General features: G+C 44.8%; 2 protein-coding genes across 6 annotated transcripts; one reads left to right on the top strand and one right to left on the bottom strand.

Annotated features, from left to right (window-relative positions):
- Positions 1–634: 634 nt before the first annotated feature.
- Positions 635–9,868, bottom strand: enpp5 (ectonucleotide pyrophosphatase/phosphodiesterase 5). 3 transcript variants are annotated; one of them, XM_086166816.1, is made up of 4 exons: positions 9,628–9,868; positions 7,476–8,348; positions 6,017–6,193; positions 635–3,981 (listed from the first exon to the last, which is right to left on the bottom strand). In XM_086166816.1, the coding sequence occupies exons 2-4, from the start codon at positions 8,341–8,343 to the stop codon at positions 3,575–3,577; spliced, it is 1,452 nt and encodes a 483-aa protein (XP_086022942.1). In that variant the 5' UTR covers positions 8,344–8,348; positions 9,628–9,868; the 3' UTR covers positions 635–3,574. The 3 variants fall into 3 exon arrangements, with proteins under 3 accessions (XP_086022942.1, XP_086022940.1, XP_086022941.1); XM_086166814.1 differs by lacking the exon at positions 9,628–9,868 and adding an exon at positions 9,281–9,614; XM_086166815.1 differs by lacking the exon at positions 9,628–9,868 and adding an exon at positions 9,360–9,614.
- On the top strand, positions 7,971–23,241 carry hmgn3 (high mobility group nucleosomal binding domain 3). 3 transcript variants are annotated; one of them, XM_086166817.1, is made up of 9 exons: positions 7,971–8,365; positions 8,704–8,756; positions 14,236–14,597; positions 16,818–16,868; positions 17,139–17,168; positions 19,062–19,112; positions 20,205–20,303; positions 20,495–20,594; positions 22,493–23,241. In XM_086166817.1, exons 3-9 carry the CDS (start codon positions 14,583–14,585, stop codon positions 22,498–22,500), a joined length of 354 nt encoding a protein of 117 aa, XP_086022943.1. In that variant the 5' UTR covers positions 7,971–8,365; positions 8,704–8,756; positions 14,236–14,582; the 3' UTR covers positions 22,501–23,241. The 3 variants fall into 3 exon arrangements, with proteins under 3 accessions (XP_086022943.1, XP_086022944.1, XP_086022945.1); XM_086166818.1 differs by lacking the exon at positions 17,139–17,168; XM_086166819.1 differs by lacking the exon at positions 20,495–20,594.

Here is a 23,241-nt window from a genome sequence, read left to right as displayed (position 1 = left end):
GCTTGCTGGAGATGGCGTTAGCATTTGCATTAGTGAGGACGGCTTGCTGGCGTTAGCATTAGCATTGGCATTAGTAAGGGTAACTTGTGTTTAGGCTGATTTCGTGAGGGAAGTGCCGAGTACAAGTGCTGGCAAGAAGAGGAAACTGCAGAAACACAGCAGTGATTAAGGTTATCTTTAATTCCTTTCTGTATTTTAGTCACAAATAAGCCCGTAAAGTTTCAAATGAGCGCAGAATGGACCAATGGGGTCGCAAGGCGATGATGTCAACAGAAAACATTGATTCGGTTTGCGAACGGAGTCCGTTAAGGAATGAAATAGGTAAGCCGAGGTTCTGCTGTATCCCTGAACCGCAGCGTTTATTCATCTAACTTGAGTTGCAGTTCCAGTGTGAGGCGTTTTGAAAGCACAACGCGAGTTGAAACCATTAACTAAATCACAAAGTCTTTTTGGCATGAGGTTCATGCAGCTATGATTTAGTTGTTTCATTTCTATTGTCTGCACTTCATTATTTCCATTGAATGGAGATCAGAACGTGAGAAGGGTTTCACCTGCTTTACTGCTGCTCGCAAATGTTTTTTGGGATTGTTTAACATACAGAGAAAAGCCACACACACACACAGAAAACACACAGTTTCACATCATACCCTTTAATTTCTGAAGACTCTTTAATTCCATTAGCATGGCAAAGATCATTTTAAATTATATCGGGAAAAAAACAAACAAAAGTAACGATCTACATGGATACAGCTGATCTATCACACACCTTTTTATTTAAAAATTCCCGATCCGGGGGAGGAAACGATCGGACGACGGCTTTTTCTCTCACAAAACAAGAACCACGATCTGGAAAATGAACAATTTCCGTACAAACGCTTTTGAATTTCAACTTTGTAAAAACTATATATCACAGTGATGTCTGTCTGGTTTTTTTTGTTTGTTTGTTTGTTTTTTTTTTTGTGGAATGAAGATTTCCATTGATGCGTTTCAAAGTGTAGGAGATTCAACCAAATTCTATAGCTTAAAATATTCAGAATTAAAAACAAAAAGCGTCAGAATAGCTTATTCAATGAACAGATCAGGATTATAGTTTTCTTCGATCGCGCTGATCGAGCTGTTTTTATCGAGAGGAGTGCAAATTATACCAGACCGCTGCCCCTTGGTTCTGTTTCTCCCCGGTAGTGCAAATCAGGGGCCAACGGTCGTCCCAAGTCGTGCCCGAAATGCTCTTCTCCCGCCGAGCGAACAACGAAAAACCCCTTAAATACTGACCGGATAGCAATTGCACTTCACGTTTCACTGACAAATGATGCACGGAGAGGGCGGCGCACAGAGAGAGCTTCCCCCCGACACACACACTGCACAAATAAGGAGGGACTCACCAAAACAACGGCGGCGCCCGAAAAACGCCGCTCTGCTGAGCTCAAAGGCAAATGGTTAAATGGCGGGAGCGTGGTGTGTGTGTCTGTCTGTGTGTGTGTGTGTGTGTGTGTGTGTGTGTGAGAGGGGATCTGGTGCGGTGAGTGACTTTCATATCTGCCTCCCTGGAAACATTCAAAAGTTAGGTTGGTTTTTTTTTTCTTCTTCAAACATCTCACTGTCGGACAACAATTCAGGCTCATCCTGTTTTCTTTCCAAATTTTTTTTTTTTTTTATATTATTTTTATTATTATCTTTTCTTTGAGCCCCTAATTGTCTTCTGTACCATCACGGAAAGCCCGACGCTCGCCCATTCTAGGTTCATCCCAGAACCTCTTCCCGATGCAGCGGCTCTGGTCGAACACTGCTGTTCTTCCTTCACCGACACAAATCTGCCGTCGATCCGAAAGCCGTCGCTGTCGGAAAGGCTTCGGACAAAGGGCTTTTCATCCGAAACGCCGTCCCGCGCCCGAATCTTGTCGCTCGACGAGACCAACTTTTCCCCCGTCCTGTGTTTCCCTTTACTTCTGTTTATCCCGTGTGAATGAGTTTAACACCGTTAATGCCGACGTTCAAAGATTGTCATAAAAGTTGCACCCTCATTTCAACGATTATTGCCTCTGGCGCCGCCTCGGAGTCCCGACGCTCCTTTTTTTTTTTTTTGTTCTCTTCAGACATGGCTGGGTGATTATGTACAGACGAGTTTGTCTTCGGTCGACCGGCTGGAGTTCACGCTCAGGTTGTCCAAAGCGGGCGGATCAATACTTTTGTCCATACCACTGATTTCCAACCATCTCACTGTCATACATTCAGGTCTCTTTTCAAGAAACAACCCCCCCCTCCCCCCGTCAAATACAAAACTAAGTTTTGCTTTGGGTATATTTTTTACAAGAGAAGCAACATCAGTGCTGGAATAAATAAAAGCAGCAATACCATTGGATAGAATTGGCCAGTGGAAGGATGTTAATCGGCAGCGACCGGGGAAAAAACGCTGGTCGGAAACATTCACATTTGAAGGATGGAAGGCGGTCGGCTCATTTTAAAGATTCGAGGAAAATAAACAGTTGTGTTTCTGGATTCTAAAAGTCACTTGAGATGGTTTGGTAATATTGATGATGGAGCAACAGGCCTTCAATGTCCCCGACATCTCTTACCAAAGTCCACGTTCTCAAGCGCAAAGTGTAGGATTTAACCTCGACGGCACGCGGTGCTAGCCCGCTCAGCTAAGCTAGCTATTGCAGCGATAGACAGAAGCAGCCTCTTCTGAAGGACCTCGTGAAGCGTCACACTAACAACGTCAAGAATTCTTGCTGCCGGCGGCTAGCGATGCGCTCGCTACATGCTACAGGGACCGCATTAGCAACAGAACGCTCGTGAAGGCTTCTGACCAAACAGCTAGCGTAGCCGCGGGCTAACTACCTGTAGCTCGGAAGACCATTAGCGTTCGCCGTGAGATCCTCTCTTCCCTTCATCTGCCTCCGTCTCACGCTAACCCAACCCGCTAACGCTCCATCCACAAATCTCCAACCTCAGCGTCCTTCTACCCACATGGTCACCGTCCCTCCTGTCCATGTCCAAACCATCACAGTCTGACTCGATCTCCAGATCATCTAGCATGTCCCCGTCCCTCTGATGGACTCCTTCCCGATCCTCTCCGACCTCCTCCGAGTCGGTGTTCATTAGTATCATTTATTCACGCGGTAACTAATCATCCACCCTTTCAGGGTTGCCATGGTGATTACGATCGGTAGTATTTGAATTTTTTCTTTTTCTGTGGTATGGAAAGCAGTATCGAGCACCGGCTTTACGCTGTTCTTGTTTTCACCGTTCTAACATTCTGGTTTGAACGACAACCTCAGGCCAAACTCCAAACGCTCCGCTCTCGGTTGTGAGTCGAAGCGATTTCTAAGTTAGCGATGAAAACGAGACGACGTTACGATGAACGGACACAAAAAAAAAAAAATCACAATCGGTCAAAGCAAAGCCACTAAAGCCCATGTAAAGGTTTTATTTTCCGGATCTGGTCTGAACCAGAAGCCGACCCCCAGGACACCCGGCTCGTAAGCCGAGCGGTCCTGGGCCGCTTCCGGACAGAACGGTCCTCCTGGCGGGAGCGCTGCCTCCCGACCTTCTCCGTTCCTTCTCCTCCCTCCGCTTACAGGTGCAAGTCCTCTTGCAGCAAAGGCTGCGACATCTCCCTGCTTCTGTGTTTCAGCGACGGCAGTTGTTTGAGCGTCACTTGTTTGATGAAGACCGCCAGGAAGCCCAGCACCAACCCCAAGCCCAGGAGAGACCCCACCACGGGGGAGTAGGAGCGTCCCGGGCGGACCCCGGGGGGGGCGCTGGGCGCCGGAGTCGTCGGCGCCGCGGACAGAAGGTCCTGAACATCCGGGAGGGAGCCGTTGTTGGGCAGCGGCCGGACGGACAGGATGTGGCACATGAGAGGGTAAAGGTCGACGCTGCGCATGAAGGTCTTCAGGTAATTCTGGCGGAAGGCGGGTCCGCGGGCCACGAAGACGGGCTGCATGCTACGCAAGGTGTTGTCGTAACCGTGGTTTCCAACTGCGAGGACAAGTCGTGGAAGAGCGTTAATGACCGTCGTCCGGTCCGTGTCGTCATCGCTTCCTACCGTTTATGTTTCCTGGCGAAGCTACCGCTGCTGCTTTTAACGCCGCCGCCGTCTGACTCACCGCCAAAGAATCGGCCTCAAATATTTCGGTTAATATTTGACCGGTCGCGGCTTGAAATAATAGTTACATTTCAATCCGAGTCATTTAATTTAAGAGTCCGATCTTCAAACTTAAGACATTTTTAATGTTATAAAAGCCACGCAGGTGTGATTTTAATGTAATTCTGTCTCATTGTTCACTTTCTGGAGAATTCACCGTCGCTGTATTACACGTGATCGGAGAGAAGGTTGCTAATGTTCACCTCGCTCTCGTGAAACAGATGTTCGTCGCCGGGCGTCGGAACGACTCGAACGAATGTGACACCGTCGTCCTCACAAGAGGCGAAACTGGGATCCTTCCAAGGTTGCAGCCGTTTCGGGGTTCATTGAAACAATACAAACCCCACTTGCCGGCTCAGTGTGTCTTTGTTTCTCTTCTCGTCTTCCTATCGCAGCGACTGGACTTCATTTTCTTCCCTTGAAGACGTTTCGCCCGTTCAGTTCGAAAGGGAAGTTTCCCAGTTTGACCGCCGGGGTCGAGGGCCGGTCGCCATAGCGATGGCTTGTTATGCAATGGGTAGCAACTAGGTCCAAGGGGTTGTAGCTCTATTTTATCTTAGTGTGTTCATTTTTAAACTGTTAAATTTGAAGATTATGGAAAATCTGGTAACATCTAAATAAGATATTAAAAAATATATGTCTCCGGAGGAACCCCAGTTTACATATTTTTGTCGCTCTGAATAAGCGGCTGCAGTAAATGAAGCAGAAAAAAGACGGCATTTTTAGTTTGCCGGCGGTGGAACATTTAAGTTCTTTTTTTTTTCATTAACACAAGTAGGACTCAAATAGACATTTAGTATTTTGCTTAAAAGTAACCTTCAACCAAACCTCTTTTTTTTCCAGAGTACAAAATGTTTTGCTGCATGCAGAAATGTGATTTCATTTTCTCTGCCACTGTTCATTGTTTTTAAAAAAAAAAAATGCAACACTTTCTTATAATATATTGCATACTTTTGCACTTCAGAATTAAATTTTTACTTGTATTTTTAGCTTGTCTTGTCCTTGTATGTCCTGCTGCTGCTGCTGCTGCTAAACAATTTCCCAAGCAGGGGAAAGTACAATAAGTACTTCATGTCACCATCATCGTATTTTGTTTACACATAGCATAAAGGCCAAAAATATAAGGTTTTATACCGCCGTCATTCATTTTAAATCTCTTCTCCGGCCAGACGTTGCCGTCTGCAAGTCGGACCGCGGCGTCGTGTCCTGAAGTGGTGGTTTTGTCTCTCCGATGTGAACGTCATCACAATCCTCAAATCTCCAAGAGGAGAAAATCAAGTCCAGTCGCTACGATAAGATTTTGACAAGAACCGACCGTGACCTGGATGGCCGAGAACCTCCACTGATATTATTTTCTCCCTAAATTACATCTTCAGCGGTTCACGCCTGCAGAAGGCTGGAAGCAGAGCGCAACCGCCAGAGTCACCAAGGTGAGCTCGGTAACATCGTCAAACTTGATATATCCCTGGAAAGGCGACTTTTTTGCAGCTTAAAAACCCTCGATCAGAGCAGAGACGCTGACGAAATGTGCCCGTTCACTCGCTCGACAAAGATACATACAAGTCATCTTTATTTTAATGCTATACGTTCGGTTTTCAAATGATCGACCAGCAGTAATCTGGTGAATTAGCACGCGTCGAATATTATTGAATAATCGTCATCAGAAGAACAACGGCTGCAGCGACGCAACATCTGACTACCGCTGTTTCTAATATGCCTTGTTTGATAATTGCCGTTGGAATACGGAGAAAACAAACCTCTCTTGTGAAGTTATTAATAGCGACGGGGAGAAAGCTGCGCTTAAAACAACCTCCGCCCAAAAAAAACGCCGGCTCGATACGAGCAGACCTGAATTTTGTGCAAACCTACGCATGAGCAGCGTCGTCCGGTTCTGCACGATGGTCCAGCCCTCCTTGGCCTCCACCAGGATGGGCGCGATCCTGGCGTTGTGTCGGTAGTGGAGGCGCTCGGGGACGTCGGCCCTCTTGTACACCGCCATGTACGGGTTGGCGTCGGCCAGCTTTTCGTAAACCTCGTCCAGCTTTCCTGCAAAAAGGGAGGAGAAGTGATCTTGCGGGAGCGCGGTATCTTGACATTTTATTTCCAATTAGTCTCTGTCGTGGGGAAAGAGGACAGATTTCCATATTTTGTTATTAATTAGCAACCTGCAAATGCACTTGACTGCATGGTAAAGGATAAAACAGCCTTCAGTGGGAGAGCCGTTAATGAGATATTCTATTTAAAATAATGCATATTAGAAGCAATTATTAACGACTGCAAATTCAGTTTGAATTCATGTCCTTGTGCAGGTATTGTTTCGGTTCAAGTGTGTCATTTATAATCCATAATGTCATAAGGACATTGCGTTAAATTCTATTTTGATAATGCATGACACTCTAGAATAAGCATCTTTTTTTATTCTAGTTATTTTTTTATACTAAACTTCTGGTTTCTGTATTACCCCTGCACTATTTTGGCCATATGTTCCTTAAATCGACAAGTGAATCTTTAAATGAATGCGCAGACACTGTTTATCCAGCGAGCCCGGAAGGCACCGCGGGTCAAATCCACGACCTCCCAGACAAACCACGCATTGTTTTCCAGCACACGGGGTTTTATTTGAATCGACAAACGAGATAAGGGCTTGGGTTCGGTGAAAAAATCACATGTCAGAGGCCGCTGGACACGGACAAGCCATGTTTGTCTCCGTCGCCGTGACGCCGGATCAAATTCCAGTGTTACCCATCGTCCCAACGCAGTTTTGTGAGGCTTTCCTGGTCGGATTCCCGCAGACGCTCGAACCAGACGCTCAACAATTATATGTCTATATGAGGCTTTGTGATTGACAGGCGTTAAGCCCCGCCTCTCCCCCGGCGATGGCTCTGATAGGCTACAACATTTGGTACATTACGTTTGGGTCCGCAAAGAAAATCTTTCGAGTTATTTTTCATGACACGTCATTTCCTGACTACATTGTCTATTTTTATCCTTGTACGTCTCAACCCATTGGCACGCTGCTTATTTTTGTTTATTTTTGTTTTTGCTCGTCACTCTATATTCCTATTTTTGCTGTTGTCTATTTTCACTCTCGCTGTTTTTTTTCCCCCCTTTCTGTTGTCCATTCTTATCCTCGATGTTGTTGTTCTTCCTTCTGTCTATTTATTTGCGAACGTCTCTCGCTATCTTCCAATTGTCTTCTAATACTATAACTGCTACGCTGCTGTGGCAAAAGTATTTCCCTTATGGGGATCAATAAAGTTTATCTTATCCTATGAGACCTTTTCTTTCAGCGATCAACTGATTCGTAAGTCATTTTCTTGATTGATACCTTCGCTGGGCAGGATCCCCACCACCGGACTCTTGTCCACCCAGGCGTAGAGGTCTCTGCTCACGTACTCGTCCAGCTCGATGATCTTGTCGCCGAAGAGCTGCGTCATGCCGTGGTCGCTGGTCACGACCAGGTTCACCTTCTCGTAGAGCCCGGCTTTCTTCAGCTCGTTCCGGAGGAAGCCCAGTTTCTCGTCGATCCCGGCGATGACGGCGTCCATGAGGGTACTCTGAGGCCCCACGCTGTGGCCGCTCTCGTCCGGCTCCTCCCAGTACAGAACCCCGAAATCCACCGCCTCCCCATCGGGCGCCGAAAACCACTCGATAATCCTTTCCACCCGGGTCTCGAAGGAAACGGAGGCGTTGTAGGGGAGGTATCGATCGGGGAGCGCGCCGTGGATCCTCACGTCGGATCCGGGCCACATCGCCGCCCCGCTTCGACCGCCGGCTTTCTGCAGGGTCACCCAGAGAGGCACCGCCTCCTCCCACCACCGCGACTCGTAAACACTGTCCGTCTCCATGGAGAAGGACCGGTTGAGAACCGGGTCGTACATCTCGTTGGCCACGACGCCGTGGGACTCGGCGTACAAGCCCGTCACCAAGCTGTAGTGGTTGGGGAAGGTTTTGGTGATGTAGACGCTCTGCACCTGCTCCACCGTCACCCCTTCCGACATGATGCTGTGGAAGTTGGGCGTCGGGACCCGGTCGACGTAGTCCCAGCGGAAGCCGTCGAAGGACAACAGCAGCAGCTTGGGTCGGTCCTCGCGCCGGGTCAGGCGGTTGGAAGCCGCCGGAGGGAGCAGCGGCGGCAGAAGCAGCAGCAGCAGCTGGAGGACCAGAGGACGGCGCCTCATCGTGCCGAGCTCCATTTCCCCTGAGAGCAAACACACGGTAAGGTTTAAAACAAAAATAGTCCACAGCGTTCAAGCGAGGAGCCGTTTTACCCGATTCGTGCGATCTGAGAATTATTAGCGACGCGCTCATTCACAGCCGAACTGGGCTTCGGAGGGGTGTTCGAACCCGGAGTCCAAACGAGGTTTTGAGAATTCTGACTCGCGAATCGTCCAAGATGTTAGCCGATCGCGCCTCCGTGTGATATTTGCAACAGGCTGACGTCGTCGTCGTAACCACGTCAACCACACCCGTGACCAGAAAATATGAGGACCGTTCTTAACATGATCTTTGAAGGATGCTAATGACGGATTTACCTTCTCCTTCTGGTCCAACAGTCTCGGCTCAACGCGAGTTTTGCTCAAGACCCGTCCGTGACGACCGGCAGCCGGTAAGAGGTCATTTCTCCTGATATTGAGATTTGCTCGACTATCTTACGGAGCTCTATAAGGTTGTTGCAAACGCACCGACAGCAGTTTTCAGGACAACAAGTCTGAAGCTCCGATATTCTGACCGCACATGCTTCCTATTGAGGTGCTATTTTGCATTTTCTTAGTTTGGCGAAAAAAAAAAAGTAACCTATCCGAATCCAACCAGGGACCTTCTTGCTGCGAAGCACCAACCGCTGCACCACCATGTCAATTATCAGCAAAGTTGAAAAATAAAATTGAAAAATATATATTTAGTAAAAATGTACAAGAGACTGAAAAGAATTCCCCTAGAATTATTTTCTAAAATTTAAATCAATAAAAATCAGAGAATCCACAGAAATATATTTAAAAAGGAGGGTTGGGGATTAGGGGTACATGCATAAAATAAAAGCCCATTAAATTCAATGCAGCCTTAACATTAACCTGAACACCAACAAAACAAAAGAAAAAAAAACGGAAGAATAAAAGAGAACAAACAACCAACCTGAAGTTTGGAAGGCGGAAGGAAATGGAAAAATTCAGGTCACATATAATCTATATTTTCAATTCTTTGTCATTCAGACCTGAGTGTCTGGTCAGCCCGGCATAAACCCACGGCACGTCTGCAGCCCGGTCCACTGTGGGAACCGAGACGTGAATCCACGCAGGGCGTCCGACCGCGGCGGCTGACAGGCGGAACCGAAAACACGCCGGGAAGCGTCTGCAGCCGCCGCCGCTGCACAAGCACGCAGCACGGAAAAAAAAAACACCTATCCACCCGTAGAAAGAAAGCCTTTCCACGCACGATTCTCCCACGAATGCAATGCAAATAAACGAGCGGCGCCTCCTCACCGCCTTATCAGATCCCGCAGGTCGGCCTTGCAGCTCCCCGATAAACAGCGCGGCCAAAGAAGGAAGTCCCGCCTCTCCCCGGCCGCTTGTTTGTTTGTTTTTTTATGATTATTTCAAATGTCTTTTTTTTTTATTATTATTTATCCCGAGATGCGACGCAGATCGCACGGTGACAAAGGGCCGGCCGCCGTCTCCTCCGAGCGCATCCTTCCTCCGCCGGGGGGCTGCAGCCGCCGACACCGACAAGTGCGCCGGTCTAATGACGTAATGTGGGAGGTCGGAGGAAGTGTGTGTGTGTGTGTGTGTGTGTGTGTGTGTGTGTGTGTGTGTGTGTGTGTGTGTGCGCGCGGGGAGGGAGGGTAACCCGAATTATAAATAGAAATCTAATTTAATCGATGTTATTTAAAGAAGAGTCAAGATTGCACCGGTTTTAATCTTTGAATTGCATCGTCGGAGGCGTGATCGTGCTTTTATTTTGAAAGGTGAAGCGGAAGCGGTTTGTTAACGCGCTGCAAAATATCTAGCTTGACGTTTTCCCCCTCGGGCATTATTTGTATTTTAATGGAAGTGAGGTGCACGCAGGGGAGCAGACGCACGGACTCGACGGCGTGTGATTTTTCAAAATCTCCACAGGGTGTCAGTCAAGTTCTGCCCCAGAAGGCACATTGTGAAAAGCAAAAAAAAACAAAAAAAAAAAAAAAACATGGCATCCCAGCAATGTGAGCCTGATGGTGAGGCTGCAGGAAGCAGGACAACCTGCAGCGGTGCTTTGTGCTCCTTCCCTTATTTCTTGCTATCTTTCTCAATCTATCTATCCATCTATCTATGCATTACATTTGCATGGCGTGAAATACGTACATGTTATCTCACTTGCAAAAAAAAAAAAAAAAAAGAAAATGTGAATTTTTCCTTTTTTTTCCCTCAGTTGTAATTTAATCCCAAAATTAGCTTCTATTCACTTTTTGGATCATAAGTATGTCTTGACTTCAATGCCAAGGCAGACGCATGTTATGAAATGGAATATAAATGCACACAAAACACACAAATGGATCTATTTCGGGCGAGAATTTATTGAATTATTTTATTCCGACTTGATTTACTAAAAACAAATTGTACATTAGTGACATAGCAATTACTTCAAATGAACAGGAATAGATAGGTAAATACCTTCCGGTTACCAGCAACGCAACCTAAACTTCTAAAAATGCAAACTGTGAAATCAGCTGGAAAGTTTGCCTCGGGAATTAACAGTGAATCTGTAAAATAAAGAAATCAGGGGAAGGTAAATCTGCTGATGCAGGGGGAAAACCTACAATATGATCATTTATCTATATTTCTGTGTGACGTGATTTTCCACTCCTGCACCGACTTAGTGCTACGTGAGTGATTTACAGTGTTATTTATTTCCTGTCACGGCCGGCCCTCGTGTTTATGACATGCACGCAGGAATACAGGGTACATGGAGAAGCAGTCAAACTCCACCTCATTAAAATGCCCCCAAAAGAGCTCCAAATCTTCATGTTTTTTTAATTGCAACAACAGTAACTTATCTCATGTTCACATTATATGTTTATTTATTTTTTTTGAGGTGTGGCTTAATAATCGTCATTAGTGTTGATGAGAAATTGAATAATCCTACGTCTCTGTACGATGTTTGTATGAGAGTTGTATGTCCATATGGTCACCGTCTTCTTTGTATTTTCCCAAATCAACTCCTTATTCAACTCATGGCTCAGGTTTTTTATGTTTTCTGACAAATTTGAAATTATGACTGGTGATTATTTAAGAAAATGACATTACAATGCGCTGGCGTTGACTGGCCACCGATCCGGGGTGAACCCGCCTCTCTACGTTCTCGAGCACAATGAATGAATGAAGGATTAATAATTCGGATAGTTTATCATATCAATCTTGGCATTTGAGTAGTAATCAATTTAAGTACCTGCACATCCTGCCAATGCTGTTTCCCTGCACTTGTTATAACAGTACGTTTATTATTGTTTACTTAGCAATCCTTACATGGATGCAATGCAGACGGCAAAGTAAGAAGTTCACTGTACAGGGCAACACATTTCCAGACTTCACACCTGACAATTCACGCTTTGAATCTTGAATTTAAATTCCAAGTAGTCACACATTTGATTACATTTAAAGCCACACTTCAATAACTCATATTTTTTTTTCCACTTGTGTAACATTTCCAGCTTATGATATTTAGTTATAGTTAAATGATTACCACATTGACATAATTATCAATTGCATCAAAGTAATATATAATATGATATGCAATGTATAATAATAATATTATATATGTGTGTGTGTATGTATAAGTATATTCAAATTCAAACACTTAAACAGTGTTGTGGCTACACAAATTGGGTTAATTGGGCTAACTGGGAGATAGTGGCTCTCAGCACCAGTGTTGTCTCAAATACACACACACACACACACACATATATATGTATATATATACATATATATATATATATATACAAAATTATATAAAATGTTTGTTTTGCTTCTTGAAGTACAGTAAAAATGTAAAATCAAAAGAGCACTTCTTCTGATGAACTCCATAAAATATCACCTTGAAGTGGACAAGTGTGAGTTACTGAGTTATTCTGAGTTATTCTCTGATAAAAAGCTCTTGTCATGTATTTCTTTGCTATTTCTTTCTCCGCTGATTGTAGGAGCTTTGGCTCGCAAGCGGATGTTTTTACCAATCGGGGTGATCCGTTACCGCTCAGTCTCAGCAAAGGCTTCAATTGATCCTCGGTCTTATCATTTACTTGCTTTGAGTCACCGAAACCTGCCCGTTCAATCCCCTCAATAAAACCTTTACCATGTTCTGCAAAAGGCAATTAACGTCGAGGATTTCCGGCGAGAAATACACGACGCGTCAACTTTGTTGGACTCGAACACAAACCGCCATGTTTTGCCGCCTTAACCAAACCCGAGCTTAACTGCAGTGTTGACAGACCATGAAATATCGCCGTTTCTTTTCGTCTTTAAACGGGCTGATTTCGTTCCTAGAATCTGTATTGTCTGTAAATCTCATCTCACCCACGATGGAAATATCTGTGTGTTTTTTGGAGGGGGGCGGGTGGGAAAAAAAAAAGGTCTATTTCACCTCTGCTGGTGTGTTTTCTGGTCTGCTCGGTGGGTTTGGTCTGCTGACTCGGCGATCCCCGACCTCACGTTGCCTTAGAGAAAGAAAGTGTGCAAACGAGCAGCGCAGGGCGAAGGCCGGTGTTTTGTGGAAGTGGTTCTAGATGCTCAGTGGGTGCACGGTTGACAGAAAAGTAGTGATTTTTTTTTTCTGTGGTTATTAACAGTGTTTGAACTACAGTTTGATGAACACAAGTTTGTGAGAGCGAGGGGGAGGAGCAGCGCTTTTAGATGCAAAAGTGGCAAAAGCGCTTATTTCTTTAAGGACGGACAGATAGTGATTCCAGAATTTAGACCCTGAAATCCAACGGGTTTATTAAGTCCAATATTATGTGTTTTCCCTCTGCACTGCTGTGAATCATTATTTGGACATGAACAAAGCAAGGAAATACCTCATAAAATCAAAAAGTATTAAAAAGTCAGAATTCAGTAATAAAGGAGTTATTCATTTACAATACTATGTCATAACTATTAGAAATAACCAGAAAAAGCGAGGAGATAGGACAGCGAGAATGAATAGCAAGAAATAATTTTATAGTGCAAGAAATTACCCAAAGTCAGATGTTACCCAGTGATGTTTTAATGAAATGAACTATAATGTAAAATAAAATCAGGTATGAACAAACATCAAATTAGTGGCAGAAAATAGACTTGCATGTTCATGATATTACCTCTTTAAGTAACGGGGATTTTAAATTCATAGGTAACTGCAGCGAAGTGACCCCAGTGGTTAAATTGAAAAGAGAGCCTTTAATCGTCCCACAGTGAATTTCAATGTCCGAGAAACTCACTTGAATATTAGCAAAACAAATGTGGTAAAATATGACACTACATTGAAATTAATTAGGAAAAGAAAGTCACAATTTGATGCCACGCGTGTCAACAAGCAACAAATAAACAGAAAAGAAAGTCACCCGAATGTCACCTAGAAATGACCTGACGATTGCTGAGAAATGGATCGAGACCCTTCGGGTGGGGGGAAAAAATTATAATCCTAATGATTAGAACTATAGGGAGAAATTAGCATCAAATCTCAAAATGTCACGTTGGGGTTTTACATAAAAGACCTGTGCTAGGGCCCGATGGATAGTTGCAACGATTTTGGTCGATGATAAACAAATAAACGTTGGTACAATATGACCCATCATGTGTGTTCTCTGTGCATAAAGACCCTGGAGGGGTTTTACTGGAACGATGTTCCACTTTGCTCCTCATTGTCACATCTGTATTGTCACATGTGATGCTGTGAAAGAATATTGTGTGTGATTTATCCAGTTCTTCATAAAAGGAAGGGAGGTGGGGGTGCTGAAAAAAATCCACAAGAAAACACAAAGCCTGCCAGATTTTCTGGGAGCTCGTCATTGTGCCATTGTTTCTCCCTGTCTGTGCTTCTTTGTGCTATATTTGCAACACTTTTCTCCAAAATACTACATTTCCCAGATCCGCCGAGAGTTCGAACCCTCCCCTTCCATTGGCTCGCCTGCGCTCTCCCTCCGCAGCCAATCGCGGAGCGTCTCTCATCACCGCGGACCAATGAGCACCGCGCTCTCATTTACATAGAAACCGGGCCGGCCAATCAGAGAGCCGCGCAGGAGAGGATTGCACACCGACTGACCAATAGCGGCGCGGGCTACGGAGTTATGGGGAGTGCATATAATCAACATATTATCGAAGGTGCTTAGATATCGATCCTGTATTTCGAGCTAGTTCAAATTCTCTCCCCTTGCAGCCCCTTTAAGCCTGACGTTACTTCCCCGGCGCTGCTGCCCGTCGACTCCCTGCGCACCATGCCAAAGAGAAAGGTGAGTATCAGCGCGCCGAAAGCGGCGGCTCACTTCGCTGTACTTTCCCCCTCCGCTCGCTCATTTTTTGAGGAAGAGGAGGAGGAGGAGGAGGGGAAGGAGGAGGAGGAGGAGGAGGAATAGCAAAACAAAGGGGGAAGCGGAGGTTAGCATCGCGCGTCTATTTAGCGGCTCGGGGCGAACCGGGTGATGGCAAAGTTCGGGGAAGCGTCGCCTCCCCCCTCCTCTATCGCCTCTTTCCCTCTCAGGTGGCTCCGCCATCCTCGACTTCACATAGCCGCCATCCTCCGCCAGGGATTTTTATTCTTTATTATTTCGGTTTTTATCCTCCCTCCCGTGTACCGCTAATTATTAGCATTAGCATGTCAATGTCTCCCCCCGCTCCCCCCCTCGGCCTGCGAGTGGTTCGGTCCGTCCGAGCGGGTGACATGTCAGACGGTACCACCGGATGGAAGGATGGATGGATGGATGGAAAGAAAGAAGGATGGAGGGGAATTATGGTGGGTGGATGGAGCCTCCGAGGAGTCCTGCCGTGAGGAAGGCTCCTCGGGGCGGGATTAGGTGACAGCTATTACCGGTAATTGTAAATAACGTGTGATCCATGTGGGCGGGGGAGTGGAAGGGGGCGGGGGTCCGCGGATGGTAGGTGCCAAAAAAACGACTGAACAAAGATGGAGCGAAAAGGAGTGAAAGAAAGAAAGAAAGAGGCAGAGAGAGGGATCACGGCCGATTGTCGCGATGTTTTCTTTTGTTTTCGTGGTTTTTTTTTTTGTTGTTGTTGTTGAAGGCCGTGACCGTTTAAACTGCCAGGCTTTCAGCGCTTTGTATGGCCGCTCAAAAGGGGGAACCTGGATTTTCCAGCGTCCGAGCGCCGCTATTGTCTGAGGCGAGAGAATGGGGGGGGGGGGGGGGCTGCGGGGGGGCCCCCGCATGCTAATGATGCGGGTTTCTAACCTGCGTGGCCGAAATGACAGCGTGCAGGAGGGTCTGCTGACAAAGCCCAAGGATGGGGGACCCCCCACATCCACCCCGCTGACTGTTGGTTTTAGCACAATCTTCGCTTTTTGCGTTAATGAGTGTCTCTAATCCAATTATTTTGTAGGATGTGAGCAAGACACCCCGCCAACACACACACACACACACACACACACACACACACACACACACACACACACACACACACAGTGTCATCATAGGTCATATCCCAGCATCTCCATCGTCCAAAGGGCAGAGATGCAAAGCAGACCCAACCACCTGCAAAACCTCTTCCACACTCCGCTATCGCTCCATTCCACACATCCTAGAGAAATAAAAATCTGTTGGCTGATGATGTAAGTGATGATAAATAGTCTATTATGACATTTTCATTGTGAGTTTTAAAAAAAGGACAATATAGCGCTATGGATATAGTGAAAGAGGACATTAGGCCAGGTGTGAGAGAAGGTGGGTGATTCCTGAAGGGAACGGTCAAAAGGAGAAGATCAAGTTGTAGTAAACCAGGTATAACGTTCTCATACACCAGGTACTATCATGTAAATTTAAATTTCTATTGTTGAGTTTTTTAAACTGAATATTGTGATGTTTAACTTTATAGCCTGACGGAAATCAGTGGTGGAAAAAGCTAAACTGACGTTCACCTTAAAAAAAAGTTGATGAACGTTACCTTCACATCATCAAGGCAATGGCCCTGCAATCGTCCAAAATTTTAAAAGAAAAAACGTGAATCGTCTAAAAAAGGACTTGAAATCAAAAACTAAATCCCCCCTCAAATACTGAGTGAACACAAACAATCAGACACCTGAAAGCACAGATACCCCCTGATACTTTATACTGTATATAAATATTTATAGGCGTTTTAAGTGGTACCATTGTGTGTGTGTGTGTGTGTGTGTGTGTGTGTGTGTGTGTGTGTGTGTGTGTGTGTGTGTGTGTGTGTGTGTGTGTGTGTGTGTGTGTGTGTGCGTGCTCTGTATTTGAGCCAAGATTTTCCCAATCCAAAACAGAAATCTCAATAAATAACATTTTATCCTGTCCCAAAACAGTTTCAACTTGAATTTCACATGCACGCATCACATTTATGTCAAAGTGACCCAAAGACGCAGTTCTGGTTGGTGTTTTTCATAAGAACACAAAATAAACCTCGCTGAATGCATCTGCTGCACATTGGCTGCTCGCTCCATGAACACTTTCTTCATCTCCCGTTGCATTTCTTTCCCACAGTCTCCAGAGGGTCCTGAAGGCAAGGAGGCCTCTAAAGTCACAAAACACGAGGTAAATGGTGTGTGTGTGTGTGTGTGTGTGTGTGTGTGTGTGTGTGTGTGTGTGTGCTGTGTGTTGAAGTGCCGTCAAGGTGTATATTTTAAATGTTTTGTGTGCTGAATGACAGAACAGACTCCTAATAAGTTAATGATCAGGAAACATGAAGCAGCCCAGCTGAAGATCAGACTGTAAAGGTACAACTGATATCTGTCTCTGTCGCTCTCTCTCTCTCTCTCTCTCTCTCTCTCGCTCTCTTTCGTTGATCTTCCCTCGCTCCTGTAGCCCACCAGAAGGTCAAAGAGACTGTCAGCGGTAAGTTCGCGTCTCCCCTTGCCTGTCTTCACCTCTGTCCCTGTCCTCTCCCTGCGTCCCCCCACCCTTCCCCACATCCAGCCCAGTTAGCGTCAGCGGGAAGCCAAGTGTTGTATTACCCAGCCGAGGGTAAAGTCCTCAGCTGGTTGATGGAGCGGATCCAGGCGACTGGCGTCCCGGGATCATGTCTGGCTCGTTCCGTGTGTCTTTTGTCTGCGTCGTCTTCTTCCGTGCTCTCGCGACACCTGTCGGGCTGCGTGATCTCACATTTTCAAATGTAGCTCAGGGGTGAGTGTAGCGCATTGTTGCGCTGAAAAGTCCCTGAAATATTACAAAAGCCCATCGGCTACACACTTTGGATAATGTGACCGCGCAGCGTCAGCCGGGTGTCTTTATTTGTGTCGTACTCTGCATGTTGCGTTTTTGTAGATCTGCATGTGAACTTGTGATGCGGTGCCTATCGGTGTGTGTTTTACTCTCAGTTGTGTGCATGTTATCCAAGTTTGCATGTCTCTTAATTTCCAATTTCCCCCCCTCGCTGAACCATTTTGTCTGGATTCACCGGGGCAGTATATTGATATGTCGTGAATATCACGTGACTTTTCAATGGGACACAAATGTTTTTTCACTGAAGAATTTTTATTCTTGATTTTAAGACTAATCAGTAAAATTCCATTCATAGATTGGCCCTTCAAAGTAACCCAGTATACACATACAATTTCTTCCATATTAACGTAAAATGTGAAAGGAACGATCTAAAAAATGAGTTTGAAACTACTCAAAAATTAAAAAACTTGCAAGAAATTATTAGAAGATTTCCCACAAATTAGTGGGAAATAGCAACAGAAATAAAATAGCCAGAGATTTTGCAACTAATTATAAAAGTAAATTAAATTCTCTGTATTATATAAATAACCATATTTATTATAATTATGGAAAATAATTTCCTTCAAGGGAGTTAGAAAATATGATAAAATCAATAAAAAGCGATAAAGTAAACCCACATTGAGCTGCCGAACAAGGTCATTGAAAAGTAAGAATTAAATGCTCAAAAATAATCGGGCAAAAGGTCATTTTAAAGTCAACTTGTCAAACGGTGAACGAACTCCGACAAGCTGTTGACAGAATATCGAATCACCGCGAATCTTTCCCGTATCCGATACTCAAAAAACTCCCGCGCTCCTCCGCGGAGGCCTCCCGCCTCCCGGTCCAGTGATCGCTCGCTCAATGAATTTCATTTATCTGCGCGCAGAGCGGCACAGATTTCTCCAGAAATGCCCGTGATGTTCTGAGAAACAATCACGATTTTGTTTTGTCACAGTCGTGTTGGCTTGTGACGGCGAAGGGGCGGGGGTTCACTTCCAGCGGCAGGGAAAAACACCGCAGAGGACCTTCTTCCATCTGATACAGATGTTGCACAGCGGTTTTAGGTCAGAGGGACGTAAACACAGACCCTTAATTTAAACGTGATGTGGAATGATGATGATGACATTATCGGTTTTCCACTTCTTCCCTGGACACGTCACAATAGCTGTCAAGAGTTAATATTTATAGCGATGCGGCAAACCCGGGTATTTTCCTCATTCGTGGATAAAGAGTCAGTGTCTTAATGGCTCCGTCAAGTGAAGAAAGGAAGGGCTGTTTGCAACCAGAGGCCGAGTGATACACAATGATACACATCTCAGATGATGACGTTGACCGGAAAATCAGCATTGAATCAGATAAAACTTGGCATTACTTGTAAATCAACCAGCGGTGTCTGAAAAGATATTTTTAACCAAATTAAAGGTCGGCGGTGAAAGGGCTTTTCCTTTTCGAAGAAACCACCCAAACTTGTTCAGCTGAAATCTTCTCTTTTGTCCCAGTCCTAACCCACTCGTTTTGATTTTGCAGAAATCTGCACCACCCAAGCCTGAGGCTAAGCCCAAGAAGGCTGTTGTTAAGGTAAAACACACACACACACACACACACACACAGACTGGAACACAGACTACTTGTTGCCCTTCACCAACCATTTGTGTGTATTATCAAGGACACTCGACAGGAAAAGCACCCACCCACAGGGAAGTCCTCAAACGCCTCCACGCTGCACAGCGACGCTGACATCGGCTCATTACTTTCACTCCAAAATCTATTTACTGCACAAACAATGACTCGCTGTTTTCGAAGAAGTGGCTTGAGAAAGGGTTTCACATTTTTATTCCCTTTCTATTTTCGTCCCTGGGGTCGGCTGACGTTTTTAGCTGGTCCGAGTGCGAGCCTGTCTGCAGGTGTCGAGCTCAGCGGCGTCGAATCGGAGACGGGACATTTGTTGCCTTGTGGCGCTGCCGGTCCATTAGCTGTGTGGCAACTTCAGATCGACCTTGAGCCGGCAACATTTTGTCACATTTTATGCAAAACTATGTTTAGCGGAGCAGCTGTGGAACTGTCAAAGAAGGATGTCTGCCAATCTGCTTTGTTTTTTTTTAGTGCAGCTTGCCCAGCTTACACACAGCTCTGGTTTAGCTTAGCTGTGAGGCAGCTAGTGATGCTAAACAGTAGCGTTGCCTGTGCTTAGACATCCTCATTTATAAACATCTGAATGGCAGCTGTGTTTTGTTCCAGAACCGACAGAGATACTTTGACTAGCTGTCCCACTCACAGCAACTTGCCAAGCTAACCAAGCTAACAAGCTAACAGAGGCCTGCTGTGCCTAATGAATTATTGTGGCTAATTACAGCATGTACTGCAATTTGAAGAAATATTGGAAATTGGAAAAAAAAAAAAAAAGCAACATTTATTATATATATAATTTTTTTTTTTTTTTTAATCAACCAAGAAGCTCTTAAGTCATCTACGGCGGAGGGTTTACCTGCTTTAGGCTGTGCTAAACATCAGTGTGTGGCAACAAATCCAAAAAAAAGAAAATCATTTTATTCTTTAGATGTGTGTGAATATGATTCACCTCCTTTCTCCTGGGGAAAAAAAAACTAGGCCAGCATGAAAAAGAGGAGATCATTTTGTCGCTTACAAAGAAAACTCTTTTATTCCCCGCAGAAGGTGGTGGATGATAAGGGCGTGAAGGCAAAGAAAGGTGCCCCCAAGGGGAAGAAGGAAGACGGCCCTGCCCAGAATGGAGACTCCAAGACCAGTGAGGTACGAGCAGGGAAAGGCAGATGGTGCTGCTTCAGAAAGGAAGAAATGTTGTTTTATCCACAGCCAGAAATGACTAACCTTTTTTATTTTTGTGTCAAAATGGACATACATGAACATTACCTACAATACTCCATAACCTGATGCCTCACACACACACACACACACACAAACACACACACATGCACACACAGATCTATGTGTCTCGTCCATCTGTCAGAGTTTCTTCCATCAGAGGCTCAGCTCCCTCCTTGATGTCAGTGAGAGGGCAGAGCGAGACAGTCAGAGTGGAGGGTATGCCCGTGTGTGTGTGTGTGTGTGTGTGTGTGTCTAACTCACTGGCGGTGTGTGTGTGAGTCAGCGAGGACACTAACACCACCCTATGTAGCTGTCGTTTTGGAATCGAGTGACTTATGTAGTGTTTTGCGGTGTTTGGTCTGCGTATGTGAGGGTGAGAGACAGTGCGGCGAGATGTTGTGGAGGACGGCGGTGTTTTCCTCGCTGCTTGTAATGAAGTGGGCCAAGGACCGGTTTTCTCACGCACATCAGCCGGAAGGTTTGAGCTCGCAGAGTTTTGGCGGTGAAGAGTGATTGGCTTGTAAACAGCCGGGTCTCCCAGCTGTGAGGTGGAGGGATTAGATCACTTCGAGCGCCAGAAAATAAGAAGTCACAGGTTTATTTCTTTCTTCTACCAGTCAGACTGTTCTGTTATTAATGGAGTTTCAAATCGTTCACTTATGTATTGGGCAAGAACAGCTAAGATAAAATAAAATGAGGGAAATACATTTCTATTCCAGGGGAAAGCAGTGAAAACAAATAGGAATCTAATAAGGCATGTACGCTTTCATTTGTCCAATTTGTTAAATTGTGATTTGTCAACATAGTTAAATGTTATATAATTATATGCCATATTATTATCGAATATATAATTTTTTTATTGGAAAATCCAAAATTGTCCCTGCAAATTCAAAATGATGCTTTTTTCATCAAAATTGAATTTGATATATTTACATACTAATATTTCTTTTCAAATATTCATTTTTGGATTGCAAATCTAAAATTGGGCTTTTTTTAACAACGCAAAATTTTATATATTTACATTCAATATTTTTTCCAAATATATATTTATGATTTGCAAATCCAACATTTAAAATGTTGCTCTTTCAACAAAGCTACATTTTTTATACATTGACATACCATGCGTTTTTTCCAAATATGTTTTTGTTTGTTTTGCTAATCCAAAATGTTCAGTACATGTCAGAAAAAGTCTAATCAAGGAGGATGTGGCTCTAAATTGTCAAGCTTTGGACCCTCTAGCTAGTATCAGCTTAATTCCCAAAGTAGCTTGTAGAATTGGGACAAATATTTGGGATTTTGCACGGAAAATTTGTGGTTCCACAGAAAATACTTTGAAATTGACATCCGTATTTTCGACAGTATAACTTACATTTCATTTGATCGAAAGCCCCTCCCGTGTACTTCCGCAGCTGCTCCGTTGGTAAGTATTTTCAAACCGCTGGATGTTAAAAAAATGAAGGCTCGATCCCGATTTACGGTCGCATTTCCATACGACCTCCTTCTCCCAGGACTCAAAGACATCGAGTGAAAGAATCGTGGTACAAAAACATGTTTAGCTACTTAGCTGGGTGAAATCTAGCATTCTGGTCTTTCATTTTTGAATTTTAATTCAATTATTTTGTGTATGTATATATATATATATATATATATATATATAGATACAGTGCCAAAATTCCAAAACAATATAGGTGAACAAGAAAACCTTGACAATATTCTGACGTTCCCCTGGCCAGTGGCCTCCCACTTAGCCGCTAGCTGGTAGCATTTAGGTGCAAACAGATGGTTAACTAGCAGGCCTCCAAAAAGGATCACCAAAACAAGCTTTGGTATTTCCCACTGGTTAAAAAAGAACAATATGGTTATAACTCCCAGGATTTCTGTCATTTCATTTCGACGATATCGACATTTCCAGCTGATCGATGACGGTAGCCTAGTTAGCTTAGCTATCTCCACCAGAACGAAAGAAGACGCAGCCTCTAAGTTTCTTCGGGCCGCTTTGACTAACATCAGTGTCTCTCGACCCACCATTATCTGCAGTGTTTGGTTTGCAGTGGAATCTGCCTGTGGCGCGATTGTCGGGTAACTTTGGCCCCGTTTGCCCCCCTCCTCTCCAGGAAACTGAGGCTGCCGAGGAGGCGACCGAGGAAAAAGCATAAAGACGCCGACGTGTCCCCTTCTGACTCCATGGCAGCAACGCATCTTTTTTTACTGACAATTTTTGTACCATGCTGAAGTTTTTTTTAGACTTGTGATAGTAGAGATGGAAAACCAGCAGCCCCATCCCATACGTTCACCCTCCTGCGGTATGATTTTTGCTCCTCCACTCCGTATTGCTAGAAGCCCGTATTCAAGCGAAAGACCGACTGAAATCCGCTACGGTTTTTGTTAGATCGCTGCAAATGTTCTCCATCCTACTCGCCACTGGTGGTCAAATATAACTCTGCCCGGGTTGTCAGAAAGGATTCTCCACCAATCACTCCCACTGATTTCTGTGAGGCGAGGATTGAAAGCAGAGCTCGCCATGGAGAACATCTGCAGCACTTTAAAAAAATCTTAGTTTATTTAATTTTTTTTTTTTTTTTAGAATGTGTTTCCCTAACCTCCTTTTGTATGTGTTTGTTGGAGTGAAATTGTAGGTGGGTCCTCTTGTTTGTTCGCCCCCACCCGACCCCAGCCCCTCTTTTTTCCCCCCGTTTTATTTTTTTGTCCCTCCTGAACGCCTTGTCCTGCAGCAGAGTGACATAGCAATAATGAGTGGTGCTTCTGTTCTAGACGCCTCTATTGGCTTTGGACCCTCTGGGCTTCTCTTGAGTTTAATTCTGTTGGGAGAATATTTTGAAATAAAAGGAAAAGTTGATGTTCA

The sequence above is a fragment of the Fistularia commersonii genome, chromosome 20 (assembly GCF_037954325.1).
Source record: "Fistularia commersonii isolate RoL2024-O1a breed Wild chromosome 20, RoL_Fcom_v1.0, whole genome shotgun sequence".
NCBI classification, from domain to species: domain Eukaryota; kingdom Metazoa; phylum Chordata; class Actinopteri; order Syngnathiformes; family Fistulariidae; genus Fistularia; species Fistularia commersonii.
Note: the sequence above shows the minus strand (reverse complement) of the source record. Positions and strands in the feature narration are given on the sequence as shown.